Raw genomic sequence first — 16,636 nt, 5'->3', positions numbered from 1 at the left:
GACCCCTGCCACAGCCCGGCGGTGTGATTGGGGGTGCGCCGTCCTAAGCGGGAAGGACCTTTGGGGCGGGCGGTGGCAGCGCGGTGGCACCGAGACGCAGCTGCTGGGGCGTGGGGCCGGGAGATGCTTTGGGAGTCCCAGCGGGTGCAAGCAGCACCCGGCAGCGCCCCCAGTCCGCACCGAGATGCTGTAGGACATATTGGAGGGTCCTGACCCCTATAAATAAGCAACGAGCCCGCCTGGCCTCTCTTTGAATGGAACGGGGGCAAAACGAGAATCCCCCGGCGAATCCTGTGCGCACCCAGGCTGCATCCACCCTCTGTGTCCCGCACCCGAACAACACCTTCGGGCTCCGATTGTTTGTCTGAGATAAGGAGGAAAAATACAGAAACAAAATAAATGAGGACTTGTGGCGACTCCCCTGCAGCGGGGGAAACAGAGTTCTGCCCGCCGGGGCTGCGCGCAGTGAGGCGTTATGGAGTAGAAAGCCCCGGGTTGGGACCTCCGCCAGGCAGGCGCGGGGCTATGAATATTTCATCGGAGCAGCCGAGGGCTGTCGGGTCGCATCGCTTCTGGCACAGTGACTGCCGGGGGCGGAGGTGGACACGCGCAGCCCGGCCCACGCTGCGGGCAAGGGGATGGATGGGGTGGAGCATTCGGAGTTGATGCCCGTTTGTGGCTTTCTGCGCTATTTATGGAGTGATGGATATCCCCGCCGGGACGTCGAAAGTGCTCCCATCTCCCCTGGAGTGCAGCGGGGGGGCCGGGACAGCAGCGAGGACGCAACGGAACACGGCGCTGCTGCGGTTCGGTGGCACAGAGCGAGAAACCACCGGCACTTGCGGCCTGGCCCCGAGAAGCCCGGAGAGGTGCGCGACGCACGGACGCCGGGAAGATCCGTAGGCAGAGGTCTAAGGGGCTGCAAGCCGACGAAGGAACCCGGCTGGGGCTGGCCCTTCCGGGCAGCGTGCCCTTCCTCCTCCACCTCCTCCTCCTCCTCCTGCTCTGTCTCCTCCTCTTCCTTCCGCCCGCAGCACTGTGGGGGCTGTAGTCTCCTTACCCCCGCGCACATGGGATGAGACTACATTTCCCGGGTTACCCCGGCTCTTCCCTCCTCCCCCCTTGCCCCCCCCCCCCCACACTTTCGTTCTACTCCTCTTCGTTTTCATCTCGCTTCGGCGGCAGCGGGGCCGCCCGCGTCCCTATGCCCGCCCCCGCGCAGGTACGGCCGGGAACCAGGGGGGCACTGGGATGCAGGGAGCCGCGGTACAGAGGATGCGAGGGATGCGGCGTGCGGGGATCCGGGCACCGCGCACTTCACTCCTCTCCCACGTGCATCTCAGACCTGGCGCTGGAGGCGCACCCGTCCCTCGGCTCCGGAGATAGGGGGCTGAGAGATGCCCTTCAGGCGGTGTATTTTGGGGGAGGGGGGGGCAGTTTGTGGGGAGGTTACTCCAGTCGGTCGTGCATCCCACCCCTCCCTGCCGGCTGGGCCCCTTCCCACCGCAGCCCCCGAAGCGCTTGTCCCCGTCGTGGGACGGGCATCCCCGCAGGCGGGTCGGGCTCTACGGGTCGCTGTGCCGCCGTTTGGCCGCCCTCGGCCCTTCCTCAAGGTCACAGCCGCCGTGCTGCCCTCCTCACGCGTGCCTGCGTTTCGCCCGGAGCCCCGCACGAAAAAGCCCTTTGCATCCCGTAAGGCTTTCCGTAGGGCTGCCGTTTGACAGCCCGATGGCAGGACCCCTCCGTGGGGACGAATCCGCGCGGGCCGGCGCTGGCCGTGAACTTGCGGTTATTTGGGGATAGGGCTTAGGAACAGCGCGGCGGAGCCCTGCGCTGAGCGGGTCACGGGATTTGTAGACCTTGGTCCCGGTGGCACGGATTCCTGCGCACACGTGGAGCTTGGCGAGCACTGCCGGGTAGGGAGGAGTGCTGGGAGGACAGCGGGGCATGGGGCGTTCGCTGCGAGAGTGAGGAAGGGAGGGAGCTTCATTCCTCCGCGGAGCTGCAGACCCCTTTTCTTTCTCTGTTTTGCACGTGGCCTCCCTCGTATGGCTTTGAAATGCCAACTGGAAGGGGAACGGCATCCAAGAGCCTGATGTCTGGGAAGACAGATGCAGGCAGGGATAGGGAACTTTGTGAACGTGGACATTGGCAGCTGTGGGGTTGCATGAAATGGTGCAGAGGGATTTCTGCATGGGGTTTGCAGTCGTAGAATCATTAAAGTAGGAGAAGACCACTAAGATCATCTAGTCCAACCACCAACCCCATTCCACCATGTTCCTCGGTGCCACATCTCTGTGTTTCTTGAACGCATGCAGGGATGGTGACCCCCCGGGCAGCCTATTCCAATGCCTCACAACACCTTCTAAAGAAAGATTTCCTACTGTCCTGGCCCAGCTTAAGGCCATTCCCTCTTGCTCTATCGCTGTTACCTGTGAGAAGAGGCCAGCCCCCACCTCACCACAACCTCCTTTCAGGCAGCTGTAGAGAGTGATGAGTTCTCCCCTAACTGAACAATCCCAGTTCCCTCAGCTGCTCCCCATAGGACTTGTGCTCCAGACCCTGCTCCTGTAGCGATGCATGGGATTGCTGTGACTGCAGTGCAGGACCTGACACTCGGTCTTGTTGAAGCTCATTCCATTGGCCCAGTGGTCCAGCCTGTCCAGATCCCTCTGTAGGGCCATCCTACCCATACGTAGATTGACTCTTCCCAACAACTTGATGTCATCTACAAACTTACCAACGATGTGCTCAATCTCCTTGTCCAGACCGTGAATAAAGGTAGTAACCAGGGCGAGCCCTAATACATGACAGCATAGGCAGAAAAGCAGCTCCTGGAAGTGCTTTCTGAAAGCCTGTGTAGTCATCGGGGGTCTGTGCCTTCCCCATCCCATCCCGTGACTGCTAATCAGTCATGGTGCCAAGTTCAGGGATTTGGACATTAATCCTCCAGCAGACCATGAATCTCGTGGCAGTTCAGTGCACTTCTCTCCTCTCCCTGACTGTTGCTGCTTGAGCGTAACACTCTGGCACAGCTTTAGGTGATGCCATTATCTTTGGGTCCTCTGAAAATGCACCCAAAGGGCAGCATTGCTTTGGGCAGGGGGCAAAACTCCACTGCCTTTAAAGCAGGCGGCAGTGCGGTGGGTGGGGGGATGGACAGCCCCACCACAGTGCATCCGTAGGATCTTGAGGCATGCTTTGAAAACACCGCCTGAAACGGAGGGCCCCCTTTGGCAAAGTAAAGCTCTTTTTGATCTCCGTGGGCTCACATTGTTGCAAGAACATCTCCTGGGGAGAAATGTTATTGGTTTATTTGTGTTGCTGTTCTGGAGGAGTTTGATGCCGTGCCAAACTCTGCTCTCTCCCCCAGAAGCTGCAGCAGCGATGCGCTGGGGAGCGCCGGCAGCCAAAGCACAGCAGCCCGGCACAGCGGCACCCGCGTAGATGACGGTGCCCAGGCGTGAGCCCCTGTCCCAGCGCAGCACTGCCGCCATGCCCCAACGGGACGAGGGCAAGAAGCCGCCCGTGGAGACGGCGCCGGAGCAGCGCTGGAAGCTGCAGGTCTTCTACCTGTGCTTCTATGGCTTCATGACGCAGATCCGGCCTGGGGAGAGCTTCATCACGCCCTACTTGCTGGGACCCGACAAGAACTTCACGAGGGTGGAGGTGAGATGTGTGTATCCCCGCCTCGGCGCGTTCCTTTCAGCCACTGGCACCAGGGCTTGAGCTGTGCACCTCCCAGCACGGGTGCCAGCACCAGGGAGCACGGGGTTGGGTAGCTGCTATCCCCCATAGGCCAGGAAGCCGCTGTCGGGGTGCGAGGGGTTCTTGGTGGGATGGAAGGCTGAGCTTGCTTTGTGCTACTGGGGACGGTGGAGGTGGGGGTGCACGGCTGGGGCTGCCGGTAGTGAGAGGGTTAGGCAGGATCTCCCCTGCTAAGCACTGCTGACCCTGCTCCCAGCCTCCATGGGAACGCCGCGTTCCCAGCGCAGGAGGGGGTCAGGGCTCAGCTGGGCTGAGCACGCAGGGCCGAATTCCTCCCCAGGCCGGTCACACAGCACTCGGCCTTCCCCCACACATGGCAGGTGACTAACGAGATCATGCCGGTGCTGACGTACTCCTACATGGCGGTGCTGGTGCCCATCTTCCTGCTGACCGACTACCTGCGCTACAAGCCGGTGCTGGTGCTGCAGAGCCTGAGCCACATCTCCATCTGGCTTCTGCTGGTGCTGGGCACCTCCGTTTTGGCCATGCAGCTGATGGAGTTTTTCTACGGTGTCACCATGGCCGCACGCATCGCCTACTCCTCCTACATCTTCTCCCTCGTCGCCCCGTCCCGCTACCAGCGCATGGCCAGCTACTCCCGCTCCTCTGTCCTCCTGGGCGTCTTCACCAGCTCGGTGCTGGGGCAGCTCTGCATCACGCTCGGCAGCATTTCCTTCCTCACCCTCAACTACGTCTCGTTGGGCTTCGTCACCTTCGGCCTGCTCCTCACCCTCTTCCTGGAGCGGCCCAAGCGCAGCCTCTTCTTCAACAGGGCTGAGGCGGCCTGCAATGGTGCTGCACCCACTGAGCTGGATAAGATGGCCGGTGGGGACAAGATGGACAGTGGGGACAAGGCAGACGGCAGGAAGGAAAAGATGGGGGGCTGGCGCCAAGCCACGCTGTGCCGCATGCTGCGGGAGGTGTGCACGTTGGCCAAGCAGTCCCGGCTCCAGCTCTGGTCCTTCTGGTGGATCTTCAACTCAGCCGGCTACTACCTGGTGCTGTACTACGTGCAGATCCTTTGGAACGACATCTACCCAGCCAGGGAAAACCGGCGGGTGTACAACGGTGGGGTGGACGCCGCCTCCACGCTGCTGGGTACGTGAGTGGGGCATCCTCATCCCGTTGCGTGCCCTGGGGACGGGGTCTTCACGATGCTTTGTGTGGGGTGGGATGGCGCCAGGCTTTGAGCACATGGTGGAGCAGCATGGTGCGATGGTGAAGTGTTGACGGCGTTCCCTGTGTCCCCTTGCACAGGAGCCATCGCCTCCTTCGCAGCCGGGTACTTGAAGATCCGCTGGGCGCTGTGGTCAGCGCTGGTGATTGGGGTGGTGACAGCCATACAGGCGGGGCTGCTGCTACTCATGAACACCACTGGAAACATCTGGGTCTGCTACACAGCCTATGTCCTCTTCCGTGGCTCCTACCAGTTTCTGGTTCCCATCGCCATGTGCGTGGTACTCCCAGCCCTCGTTGGGAGGGCTGTGGGGTGTTTGTGTGGGGTGCTGGCGGGGCTGGTGCTCAACCCCTCCTCATCTCTCAGCTTCCAGATAGCTACCTCCTTATCCAAAGAGCTCTGCGCCCTCGTCTTCGGGGTCAACACATTCTTCGGCACCGTGCTGAAGACCGTCATCACCATCATTGTGGCTGACAAGAGGGGCTTGGGCCTCTCTGTGCACCCCCAGGTAGGACGGGGCTGGGGAGCACCAAGGAGGATGGGTTCCCGTAGTGGCACAGGGCTGGCTGCAGAACCACTCTCTTGCAGTTCTACGTCTACTTTGGCTACTTTTCACTGCTGGCACTGGTCTACCTGCTGATGGCCGTGGTGATGGTCGTCCGGCACAGCCGCCGAGCGCAGCCACCAGAGCTGATCCCCACTGAGGGCCAAGTGCAGGAGAAGAGCCCAGAGGCAGCTACCGTGCAAGCCTGAGTGCCAGTACCCAGTGAGACAGGATGGCAGGATGGACTGGCTCCTTTGGCACGGCTCAGTGGCTCAAACAATGAGTGTCACCGCCAGCATATGCTCCCACCTCCCATCTTTCTGACAGTGCTGAGCTTTCTGCCCCAGCCACCCCGTGACCAGCAAGATGCTGGCAGTACACGGCTAGCACCCAGCCCCCAGGGTCGTCTTCCACCCCCTGCTTGGGGCCCAAACATACCCAGCGGAGGTAGGATGCCCATTGCAGCACCAAAGGGTACCACACAAGGGGTACCCCTGTTGTTCCTGCAGAGCTGTGCGGAGCCAGGCTACAAGAGGATAACGTTTCTTTATTCAGTGCCTTTAGAAAATGGTTTATGGGACACAACAGACAAAAAATATAAAGATCCACAGGCTTTAAATTGCATTAATTACACAAAATACAGTAGACTGTAAGAAATAGAGGCCGTGTGACTCGCACAGCTTTTATGGTAATAATTTCCATAAAATAATAAAAAGCTAGTTACAGATTTATCTTTTTTTTTTTCCTTTTCTGTTTTTTTTAGCACCTTGGATATGCCCACACCAATGCAAATGTCTTTGCTCCGCCGTGGCCCCTGGGGCACAATAGCGGTGGCCCAGCAGGTGCTGGCGGTGTCTGGCCTAGGAACCACATGTGGTCAACATGCACACACACGCAAACGCACGTAAACACATGCCAAGGGTATGCCGGGCCACCCCACTCCTGCCCTAGCTGTGGGGTGCCCCACCGCCCTCAGAGGACCCCACTGAGTTGTGCTGAAAGCACCTGGGGCAGGGAACACACAGAGGGCTGGAAGCCTGACCCTAGTACAGGGATAGGCAGAAATGGAGCAGGGCCTTTGGGGCGGATATGGGGACCAGAACCCAGGGCTCACCTTGTGCCCAGCGAGGGATGGGTGATGGAGAGGAGGTGCAGGGCTGGGTGGGATGGGTCTTACCTGGGGAGGACGGAGACTGCAGAGGAGCAGGGCACTGGGGAACCCCACCACTGCCACGGGACGGTCCCTCACCTAGGAGGGGACAGCTGGGGTCCTCCTTTGGTGGGCTGGAGATGCCACAGCCCTTGCAATGTGGATTTGGGGCTGGCCTTGAGCTCCTGGCCAAGACAGAGCAGGGCTTTCCAGCAGGTGACTGCACAGCATCTCCAAAACCTCTCTGCGGAGCATCCTTCCCCACCCAGCCTCCCCTGGTGAGTATTTGAGCAGGGAGGAGGAGCGGGTGGCTGACACAAGGGTATGGCTGAAGTGGTTAAACACAAGGGGTTAGAAAAGAAGTGGAACCAGAGGTACAGGAGGAAGAAGGCAGCCAGCCCACGGCTGCCCAGATCCTCAGGGATAGGGGTGAGCCCCCTCCAGGCCAGAGCAGTGGCAATGGCGATACTCTTTGGCTTTAGGTCTGGGGGAGAAGAAACCCAGTGGGGTGAAGGCAGGAGCGTGGCGGGGAGCAGAACCTCCCCAAGGAGGTGTGCAGTGCTCAGAGAGCAGGGTCATTTTTTGGCGGCAGTCATGAAGCTGTTCTCAATGCAGAGGACGACAAAGGCATGCTGACAGCTGCTGGCTGACTGCTCCAGGAGCTTGCCTGAGCTCAGCGAGGAAGCCTGCCCGCTGGTATCACGCTCGTCCGTCCGCCATGCCTCACAGTAGCTCTCGGGCAGGCGACGGCCCTTGGCATCCGAACCATGCCAGATGCTCTTCTGTGGCCTGAAAGACACAGCAATGTGAGGCTGCTGTGATGGGATCCAGTCCCCAGCCACCCTCCCTGCAGGGATGGCCGGGGCAGGATGCAGCATGCAATACCCAATGCTCAGGGGTGGTCAGCACAGGACGCAGTGCGAGGTACCTGGTGTGTCCACTCCAACCCCATCCCCTCTCTGCCTGCAACAGGCACATCCTGCACCCTGGCAGGCACAGCGGCCCTGTGCAGGACTCACCACGCCGAGTCCTGCAGGATGTCCCGGCCATCAAAGGAGAGGATGCGGGCTCCAGCCCTCAGCGGTGCCTCACTGCCGGTGAAGAGGGCCTCCCAGTTACTGAAAAGCACCTCGTCCTGGGGGCAGAAATGGGGATCAGCCCAACCCAAGAGTTTGCATCTCCAGAACTCGGACCTGTGGCTCCCAGCAGCCCCAAGCAGGGGATGCTCTGCAGTCACCATTCCTGCCAAGCGATCCGATGGCAGCTCTGGGTGCCACATGGAGGGACACGCCACAGTGAAGGGGCTGGGGCCGTACCCGGAGGTTGACGATGGGCACAGAGGTGCGGTCGGCCCTGCGCACGATGCTGTACAGGTCCTGCAGGCGGGAGGAGAGGAAGGCACGGAAGGTGCCGGCCAGCCCGACCTGCCGGGCTTGCTGGAAGCACTGGAAGTCAGCGCCACGAATGCCACGCATGCCGCCGCTCAGCGGGGTGTTCAGGGCCACCAGGTGCAGCTGCAAAGGAGATGAGCAATGCTAGGGACATGTCATGCCCCACACCACCTCCCTACCCAGGGCAGGGACCGGCGGCACTCACAGCAGGCTGGAAGTCCTGGTGCACGTGGGCAGCCACGGGTGCTGGATCCGGCCAGCGGTGGATGTAATAGCTGTTGAGGAGCTCGTGCTGCTGCAGCAGGGGTGGCTGGGGCAGGCGGTGCTGGTTGGCCACCACCTCATCCCCACGCCAGGGCCGGGCAGTGGGCGGGGGGTTGTGGTTGCGCAGGGGATGCACGGGTTGCTGGGCCCCTCCGTAGTGAATGCTGGGCAGCTTGTCGTATACCTCATTGTCCTGAAGCAAAAGGGAGAGAGCGCTCAGGGCTGCCCAAATCTGTGCAGGGGACATGCAGGTGACAGGGATGGGACTCACCAGTGCCGAGCTGGGGACCAGGGTGTGCTCCTCCAGCTGCAAGGACACAGTGTGTGAGAGCAGAGCTGCTCTTCCCTCCCCAAGAGCATCTCCAGAAGGATGGCGCCAAACCCCAGCTGGAGCAGCCTAGTGCCACCTGTCCCCACTCACCAGCACTCTGCGGAAGCCCCCACGCAGGCGCACGTAGAGCTCCTGCCGGTCAGTCAGGAAGATGAGTCCTCCCTCAGGCAGCTCGTGTGCAGCACTCAGCATCGCCTGGTACGTGGGCATGGCACGCAGCTGCAGGCATACAGAGACAAGGCTTAGCCTCGGCGTGGGGACATGGTGACACCTTCAACCCATCCCAGCCCCAACTCACCCCCAGAGATGTTCCGCTGGTGCCTGGTGGCCCAGGGGGGCCTGGTGGTCCAGGGGGGCCAGGGATGCTGATCGCTGGGTGGAAGGAGAGTGAGATGGCTTGATGTCCTGTGTCGGAGAGCAGGCAGAGACACAGGGCAGCAACTCACCTTGTCTGTGGGGACCTGGGAAAGAGGGCGGCCCGGGGGGGCCGGGAGGGCCTGGGGGGCCTTGCCGCCCTTCGTAGCCAATGCCAGGGGGTCCCTGTGGTCCAGGAGGCCCCGGTGGCCCAACAATGCTGTCCCCTTTGGGACCCTGGATAGGGTGAAAGAGCATCCCTGAAACAAAGGCACAGCCCCAGCACCCAGAGCCTTGCTGCCCCTCGTACGATGGGGTACTCACCATCAGGGTGTGGGGTATTCATGGCAGGGTGTGCAGTACTCACCGGTGGACCTGGGTAGCCCTGGGGCCCTGGTGGCCCAGTGACACTGGGGCCATAGAGTGTGGAACCACCTGGCTCGCCCTTCTCTCCTTTGGGACCCGCCTCTCCCTTGTCACCCTGTGGTACAGCGTGCCCTTAGGACAAGCAGTTGGGTGCACCCTACAGCCCCAGATGGCACCAGGCCACGTACTGAGGACATCCCCATGACGCAGACCTTACCCGCAGGCTTGCACTGAACCGGCTCAGGTCGTAGGGGAACTGGCCTGGGGGGAGGGAGAGAGATTGTAAACACAGAGCAGCCACCACTCACCTCTGTCCATGGGGATGTGCCACTCACCTGGGGGCCCCGGGGCACCCACATCTCCTTTCTCTCCCTTTTGACCTGGAAACTGGTGAAAACCTGTGGGGAGCACATGGGTGATACCATCTCAGAGGTGCAGCCCCACGGCCACCACTCCAACAGAGGCACCCTTGGCTGGGATCCCCCAGGCTGCCAGGAGCTGCTGGGGTGCAAAACTCCCCTTACCTGGGAAGGCGGGACGGCTGGCATCGCTGAAGCCCTGCAGGGACACAGAGAGCAGCTGCTGGTGCCAGCCCACATGCCAGCTCTGTCAGATAGCACTGGGGTGCCCTCTCCAACCCCACCAAGCACCGAGACAACCGCAGCACTACTCACATTGTTACTGTCATAGACCACACTGCCAGGTGGCCCGGGAGGGCCGGGGGGACCTGGGGGGCCAGGAGGACCCTGGAGGAAGAGAAAAGATGCATCAGGGTCCTGGACAGGTTCCCATAGAGGACTGGGCCCTGTGCCAAAGGGATGCAGGACCCTTCAGTCTCCTGTCCTCCCTTCCATGCAGCTGCACTCACCCGCAAGCTCAGCATACCACCGATATCCACTGGGTCGCCCTTCTCACCCTTCAGCCCATTCATGCCAGGACGTCCCTGAGGAGAAGCACATCAGCTTCACTCCTGTCCCCATGTCATGGTACAAAGGACAGAGCTGGTGTTCCTGCCCTTGCATTCCCTCCCCAGCACTGCTCCCATTTCCACCATCCCGTGTGGACACAATGGTTTGGGGTCAGGAGGGCATGCTGTGGGAGCACCAAGGAGGAGGCAGTGGCCCAGAGGCAGAGGCAGGGATAGAAAACAAACCAAGAATGTGTCTTACAGGTCTGCCTGGAAAGCCGATTTCTCCCTTCATCCCTGCTCGCCCATGGGGGCCCTGGAGGGAGAAGAGAGAGGACAGGAATGTTCAGTGCACCAGAGAAGCCCCATGCCTCCACGGGCACAAGGAGGGTAGCGATGCTGACTTACAGATGGGCCCATCGGTCCTTGCAGCCCAGGCTCCCCCTGTGGAAATGTCAGACAGGGAAATGTCATCAGCATCAGGACGGCAGCACCACAAGCAGCACTGTGCTCCAGCACGGTACACTCACCTTCTGTCCTTTCATGTTGGCAGCAACAATGGTCCCATCCGGGCTGATGATGACGCCAGGCTCTCCCTTCTCTCCCTGCAAAAGGCATACAAATGGAGCACACACCCAGTATCGCAGGGCTGGCACCAGCCAGAAGAACGACCAGAAGCTGCTACCTTCATCCCTGGTGCACCTTGGATGCCTGGTGATCCTGGATCCCCCTTCGGTCCCACTGGGCCCTATGCAGAGGAGCAGAGCCCACATCAGCTACCAGCTGGTACCCAGGGGCTGCCCCGCTGCTGGCACCCAGACACTCACCGGGAAACCAGCATGTCCTGGTCTGCCCTGCAGGAGGAGCACACAGTGAGCAAAGAGGTGGCTGTCCACGAGCACTGCCGAGGTACGGATAGGGGAGGTATGGCTGTGGAGAGGTACCTACCTCTGGGCCCGGCAGAGCTGCCAAAGGCCTCTGGAAAAACAGTCAAAACGTTTTTTTTTAATGGAATCTTTGCTCTGGAGGCCAGCCTGCAGCACACAGAGCTACAGCAGAGGTCCCCTGTTCTTTCCATGTATCAAGGGCAGGACAGGCCCTTTTCCTCCCAGCTTCATCTCCCCCCAGCATGGGAATAGCACAGTACTCGGGCACCAACCCGACGGAGCCAGAAGCCATTACTTACATCCTCACTTGAGATGTAGATGACCTGTCCGGGGGGACCCGGTGGGCCAGGGGGGCCTGGCAGCCCCACGCCATCTTGGCCTCGCTCACCCTGCAGGACACAAGTTGTCAGACCCAGCTGCCACCAAGGGGCCCCTCTCACGTCCCAGCATTGCCCAGCCCATACCCACCTTCTCACCAGGGCTGCCACGGTTGCCTTTCGGACCCTGCGAGGGAATGGAAGCATGGGTGAGTATAGGGAAAGCCCTGGTCCTATAAAGTGCTTGGGGTGACGCTGGAAGCATGGAGGTATCCACGAACTGATGGGGACTGGGACGAAAGCAGCATCCGTGTCTGGAGCGAGGAGCAGGGTTTGGGGCAGGGATGGGGCTGTGGCTCCTACCTGCGGTCCAGGGAAGCCCTCCAGGCCAGGGCGGCCATCTACACCAGGCACACCAGCATCCCCCTGTAAGAGCATCAGGACGATGTGAGGCACAGGCACAGCACTGGTGTGAGACACGTCTCACCCACCCCGTCCCTCCCAGCATCCCACTCCTACCTTTGGGCCTGGAGGGCCAGGCTGCCCGAGGCTGCCCACCTCACCCTTGATCCCCGGCAGTCCTGGCACACCCTGTGGAAGCCACGAGGACGAGGGGACATGAGCACACAGCGGCCACATGGTACAAACCAGATGAGGGAGGGATGGAGTGCAACAGAAGCTACCTGTGGTCCACTGGGGCCACGTGGTCCAGGGGAGCCGGTGGCGAGTGGCAGCCCAGAGCCCTCCATGTCACCCTGCGACAGGAGAAGGGGCTGAGCCGTGCCTGCCCCCCTCACCCTGCAAGCACTGCCACCATCCCCATGAAAGCACTTACAAATCCAGCCTCGTACCCCGGCCCTGGTGGACCTGGGGGCCCTGGGGGCCCTGGCTGCCCTCGGGGTCCAACTGGCCCAGGGAGGCCAGCCAAGCCAGTCTCTCCTGGGGGACCTGCTGGTCCTGCTTCTCCCTTACTGCCCTGCAAAGGGAAAAGAACAAAGGAGTGGATGGGATGTGCAGAGCCGTCCCTACACAGCACAGTGCCCCAGGTCACCGTGCAATGTGCATGGTGGCCACCAGAGGCTCTTCTACAATCATAAATACTTCTTTTCTTTTTTTTCCTTTTTCATGCTGCCCTGACACGGGGGTGAACTTTGCAACAAAGGGGGACACTCGCATGCATCCCACATTTTGTTATGGGTGTCTAAGTGCTGCAGCCTCCATCTCCCACCCCACCTATGCTCTCAGTGCTCATAACACCTGGGAATATCCATTCACAAAGCTCTGGCCCCCAGCTCGAAGCTCCTACCCCCAGCTCAGCTCTGGGGCTGTTGTGGGCAAGGGGCAGCCTCACCCCATAGGGAGGGAAAGGACAAGCATGCGGTTCCAGGCATGCCACCTGCATGCTGTTACCTCTTGCCTCTCCCAGAGGCAGGGAAAGAAAGAAGCCGGAGCAGGCAGGAGGGGAGAGGAGGTGGTTTGCTCTGGTTAGAGGAGGAGTGGAGACAGAGAGAAGATGTGCAAGAAGACAGTGTGTTTCCAAACAGGTATGTGTGCCCACTGGCTCCTTTAAAGGGTATTCTCACATTTGAAGGCAGAAAACCATTTCACTTGTGAGTAGTTCACCCCTCCCTTTGCGCTCCAGGCTTGGGGACATCCTACTGACCCACACCATTGTGTGAGTAGCAGCCCCATGCACCCCTGAGCCAGGGAACCAAGAGTTCCAGCAGTCCTCTCTGGCAGAAGATTTAACCCCAAAGAACCTTACCTTGGGTCCTGGTGCTCCGGGGAGACCAAGGTCGCCCACATCACCCTGGAGAGGAGGAGGAAGAAGTTGTTTAGAGGAGTGACCTGGGGGCCCATGGAGCTGAAATGCTCCAGGGGATCAAGTAGCAGCTGCCTCAGGAGAGAGCAGAGCCATTCTGGATGCATGGAACAAGGGATGCTCACCTGCTCTCCTTTGGGCCCTGGCGGTCCAGGCATCCCATCTTTTCCAGGAGGACCCAGAGGACCCTGCAAGATGCCCAGGAGGTGCCTTCAGTGCACATGGCTTCAGTGGGCACAGAGCTGCCACCACCATGGGACAGCCCTGGAATGGTCCCCTTGGTCACTCAGCACCTACCTCTGGCCCTGGGGGCCCAGGAGTTCCATCTCTGCCTGGCAGCCCTGGTGGTCCTGGCAGGTCTGTGCTGTTCATCCCAAACCTTCCTGGCTCCCCTGGCAAGCCAGGCACACCTGGGGGACCTGGAGGACCAGGTGGCCCTCGTGGGCCCTGCAAAAGAAGAAGGGGACAATGGTCACGTGCATCTTTTACTCCTTGCAGAGAAGGGAGTCTTGCACTCACCCGCAGGGTCTCCAGGTCACCACCAAACCCAGAGCCTTCCATGTCAATGAATGTCTAGGGAAGAAGCACAGACAAAATATCAGGGCTGAGGTGCCTGACGGCACAAGATGCTGTCACACGGTGTCTCCATGCAATGTTCTGCAGCCTCCCAGGTTCCAGGGGTACCTACCAGCCCGTCCTGCTTGGAGGAGGGTCCTGGAGGTCCGGGGGGACCCGGTGGCCCCGGGGGGCCCCTTGGCCCCACACCAGGGTCACCCTGTGGGATGGAGAGGAGATGATGGTTCACAAGCACAGGCAGGTTGCCTGCTCCACTGTGGCCACAGTCATTGGTATGGCCACCAGCACGGCCACCAGCACGCTTACTCACCTTCTCTCCCTTCTGCCCAGACTCTCCTGGTGTCCCCGGAAACCCTTGGGGCCCCATCTCACCCTGTAAAGGGGAGCAGGGGAATAGGCATCAGTGGGTGGTGGGGCACAGAGCAGCTGTCCTGTGCGGTATCCCGCAACCCTTCCCACTTACAGGTTTGCCGTCCTCGCCGGGATCACCCTGGGGATGGCAAAGGAGAGGGATGAGTGGAGCACAGGGAAGAAAAGGGGAGCACAAGAGAGGGGCTTGACTCACAGGTTCGCCGTCCCTGCCAGGGGCCCCATCCTTCCCTGGGGGGCCAGTGGGGCCAGGGGGGCCAGTGACTTGCTCCAGCGACACGCCATCAGTATGCCGTGAGAGAGTGCCAGGGGGGCCAGGCTCTCCAGGCTCACCTTTCTGGCCCTTGGAGCCAGGGTAGCCAAAACCAGCGCTGCCCTGGGGAGGAGACAGAAAAGCATCTGACCATGCCCAGTGGCGTGACTTCTTTGCACTCCAGGGTTTGTGGCCAACATGGACACAGCTTGGCTCTACATCCCTGCCCAGTTCTCCAGCAGAGCTCACCTTGATGCCCAATTCACCTTTCTCCCCCTGTGGAACAGAAATGGAGACAGATGAGCGTCAAACGTGGACACACTGCTGCAGACTGGTGGGAGAGGCAGCCCTAACAGTCCCTTGCTTACCTTCTCGCCCTTGGCAGTGCCTGGGCCCAAGATGCCACTGGTCCCCGAGTCCCCCTTCAGGCCACGTTCACCTTTCTCCCCTTTTTCACCTTTGGGGCCAGTGCCTGCAGGGATGGCAGACAACTGTGTCAGGGACCAGCACCACTTTGTGGTGGCACAATGGGAAGGGGACAGCTGCCGTTACCTCCTGTGGAGACCTGCAGCCTCTCCTCCACTCTGGTCCTTTCTGCCTGCTGGGGGGATCCCACACTGCTCCTTGTCCCACCGCCCTCCACCACAGGCGGGGAGGTGACAGGGACAGCATCCAGCAGCCCTGGGATGCCCTGTGCCAGCGACAAGGGGACACTGACTTTGAGTTCCCCCAGTCTGTGTATCACCACCGAGCGCAATGCCAACTCACCTTATCCTTCCCCGAGGGACGGTGCCTGTCCTCTGCCCCGCTGCCGAAATCTCCAGATGCCTGCACTCAGCCGGGGGAGAGACAGAGTGGCTCAGCCCAGGAGCTGAGGAGGAGCCCCCCCAGGCTTCATCTGCTCTGTGCTCACCTCGGTGTCATCCTCCTCTTCGCAATGGTACTCGGCCGCCCGCGGATCCCCTCGCAGCCTCAGGTCGGCAATCACACCCTGCAAGACATCGTGCCATTGGGGACGGAGGCACACCGGGTCCTTCCTGCCCTGCCACCACGTCCCCAGAACAGAGGTGGATCACACCAGCCCTGCGCCGCCGGATGCCGAGCCATAGCAAAAAAAGCCATCTGCCTGCTCTGTCACCAAGAGGCTGCAGAAGGGCTTCGGGCAGCCAGACAGCAAGGCTTTTACAGCAAGTCTTCAGGATGTGCTCTTCATTTCCCCCTTGCCAGAGCGTTCCCCATCCCAACTGGCCTTTCTTCTTCACCACTTCCCAGCAAGGGACACCTGCCAGCTGCAGCCTGCTGCTGGAAAGCTCCCATTTTGTATTTCTTAGCCTAATCCCCACTTCCTTACCATTTATTTGGGTTTTGCAAGCGCTGTGCGCATTCAGAATGCTTATTTATACAACAAACCTCCACAAATTCTTTCCTAAGTAGGCCACCTCAGGAAGAGCCTCACAGCAGAGCTACCTGCTAGGAGGGCACTGCACCACCCGGCAAAGCCCAGCTCCTCACTGCCAGGACAGGACATGGCCATGCTCTGATCCCAGCAGGGAGGAAAGCTGGAAGAGGAAAGATGCCTTGTCACTGGGCAGGACACCTAAAACAACATTTCAGCTTGCTTGAAAGCACAGTGCGCTCAGGAAACATGAGGGGTTTGAGAAAACAAGAATCAGAGGCAGCTGCAGTGCAGCCAGGTTGGCTGTTAGCTGTCTATCTGTACATAAAAATATATGGAACTACAACCACCCCCCCAGGGAAATGCCACCCACATGGGCTCTGAGCTTCTCAGCCCATCTCCTGGGGGATGCTCAGCCCTGTACCACCAATATCCAGCACACCTTAGGAGCTGATCCTTATGGATCCCTTCCAGTGCAGGATATTCTGTGGTAAATGCTGCCTGCCAATGGCTGGCTCTGCTGCTTGTCTGGGGGCCAGGATTTAATCAGCCCTGTCGGCTGCAAATAGCATGGGCTGGGTCATGAGGCAGTCAGATGCTGGGCAGATGCCGAGCCTGCTGGGCAGAACCTGGGGAGCTGCAAGGACTCAGCCTCCCCTTCCTTGATGCCTGCTTATTCCCTGCGGGAGAACTGGGGGCCATTCTGCAAGAGCTTGCTCACAGCCTTCTCCCCAAGGCACAAACATCACCTGCTAGAAAGGCAA

At 60.4% G+C, this 16,636-nt stretch overlaps 2 protein-coding genes across 4 annotated transcripts in view; one reads left to right on the top strand and one right to left on the bottom strand.

Annotated features, from left to right (window-relative positions):
* The first annotated feature begins 1,106 nt into the window (after positions 1 to 1,106).
* On the top strand, positions 1,107 to 6,220 carry SLC19A1 (solute carrier family 19 member 1). Of its 2 annotated transcripts, none has more exons than XM_052674751.1 (6): positions 1,107 to 1,222; positions 3,374 to 3,669; positions 4,089 to 4,866; positions 5,026 to 5,218; positions 5,312 to 5,453; positions 5,534 to 6,220. In XM_052674751.1, the coding sequence occupies exons 2-6, from the start codon at positions 3,448 to 3,450 to the stop codon at positions 5,696 to 5,698; spliced, it is 1,500 nt and encodes a 499-aa protein (XP_052530711.1). In that variant the 5' UTR covers positions 1,107 to 1,222; positions 3,374 to 3,447; the 3' UTR covers positions 5,699 to 6,220. The 2 variants fall into 2 exon arrangements, with proteins under 2 accessions (XP_052530711.1, XP_052530712.1); XM_052674752.1 differs by having other exon boundaries at positions 1,123 to 1,222; positions 3,377 to 3,669.
* Positions 6,017 to 16,636, bottom strand: part of COL18A1 (collagen type XVIII alpha 1 chain) — a 30,792-nt gene continuing 20,172 nt past the window's right edge. For both annotated transcript variants that reach the window (XM_052674750.1, XM_052674749.1), the window contains 39 exons: positions 15,390 to 15,467; positions 15,245 to 15,304; positions 15,029 to 15,167; positions 14,845 to 14,948; positions 14,726 to 14,752; positions 14,420 to 14,599; positions 14,318 to 14,344; positions 14,165 to 14,227; positions 13,967 to 14,053; positions 13,798 to 13,851; positions 13,576 to 13,725; positions 13,404 to 13,466; positions 13,222 to 13,266; positions 12,292 to 12,432; positions 12,140 to 12,211; positions 11,976 to 12,047; positions 11,820 to 11,882; positions 11,608 to 11,643; positions 11,439 to 11,528; positions 11,201 to 11,230; positions 11,080 to 11,106; positions 10,938 to 11,000; positions 10,783 to 10,857; positions 10,661 to 10,696; positions 10,515 to 10,568; positions 10,214 to 10,288; positions 10,020 to 10,091; positions 9,870 to 9,903; positions 9,681 to 9,743; positions 9,563 to 9,606; positions 9,347 to 9,460; positions 9,072 to 9,216; positions 8,924 to 8,997; positions 8,716 to 8,844; positions 8,566 to 8,601; positions 8,236 to 8,487; positions 7,956 to 8,153; positions 7,659 to 7,774; positions 6,017 to 7,428 (listed from right to left, as the gene is read on the bottom strand). In XM_052674750.1, the coding sequence (XP_052530710.1) occupies positions 7,215 to 7,428; positions 7,659 to 7,774; positions 7,956 to 8,153; positions 8,236 to 8,487; positions 8,566 to 8,601; positions 8,716 to 8,844; positions 8,924 to 8,997; positions 9,072 to 9,216; positions 9,347 to 9,460; positions 9,563 to 9,606; positions 9,681 to 9,743; positions 9,870 to 9,903; positions 10,020 to 10,091; positions 10,214 to 10,288; positions 10,515 to 10,568; positions 10,661 to 10,696; positions 10,783 to 10,857; positions 10,938 to 11,000; positions 11,080 to 11,106; positions 11,201 to 11,230; positions 11,439 to 11,528; positions 11,608 to 11,643; positions 11,820 to 11,882; positions 11,976 to 12,047; positions 12,140 to 12,211; positions 12,292 to 12,432; positions 13,222 to 13,266; positions 13,404 to 13,466; positions 13,576 to 13,725; positions 13,798 to 13,851; positions 13,967 to 14,053; positions 14,165 to 14,227; positions 14,318 to 14,344; positions 14,420 to 14,599; positions 14,726 to 14,752; positions 14,845 to 14,948; positions 15,029 to 15,167; positions 15,245 to 15,304; positions 15,390 to 15,467 (3,402 nt within the window). In that variant the 3' untranslated portion in view covers positions 6,017 to 7,214. The remainder of the gene's footprint in view (positions 7,429 to 7,658; positions 7,775 to 7,955; positions 8,154 to 8,235; positions 8,488 to 8,565; positions 8,602 to 8,715; positions 8,845 to 8,923; positions 8,998 to 9,071; positions 9,217 to 9,346; positions 9,461 to 9,562; positions 9,607 to 9,680; positions 9,744 to 9,869; positions 9,904 to 10,019; positions 10,092 to 10,213; positions 10,289 to 10,514; positions 10,569 to 10,660; positions 10,697 to 10,782; positions 10,858 to 10,937; positions 11,001 to 11,079; positions 11,107 to 11,200; positions 11,231 to 11,438; positions 11,529 to 11,607; positions 11,644 to 11,819; positions 11,883 to 11,975; positions 12,048 to 12,139; positions 12,212 to 12,291; positions 12,433 to 13,221; positions 13,267 to 13,403; positions 13,467 to 13,575; positions 13,726 to 13,797; positions 13,852 to 13,966; positions 14,054 to 14,164; positions 14,228 to 14,317; positions 14,345 to 14,419; positions 14,600 to 14,725; positions 14,753 to 14,844; positions 14,949 to 15,028; positions 15,168 to 15,244; positions 15,305 to 15,389; positions 15,468 to 16,636) is intronic.

This window comes from Tympanuchus pallidicinctus, unplaced genomic scaffold (assembly GCF_026119805.1).
Source record: "Tympanuchus pallidicinctus isolate F22 unplaced genomic scaffold, pur_lepc_1.0 scaffold15, whole genome shotgun sequence".
In the NCBI taxonomy this organism is placed as follows: domain Eukaryota; kingdom Metazoa; phylum Chordata; class Aves; order Galliformes; family Phasianidae; genus Tympanuchus; species Tympanuchus pallidicinctus.
This window is presented reverse-complemented; position numbering and strand designations above follow the sequence as displayed.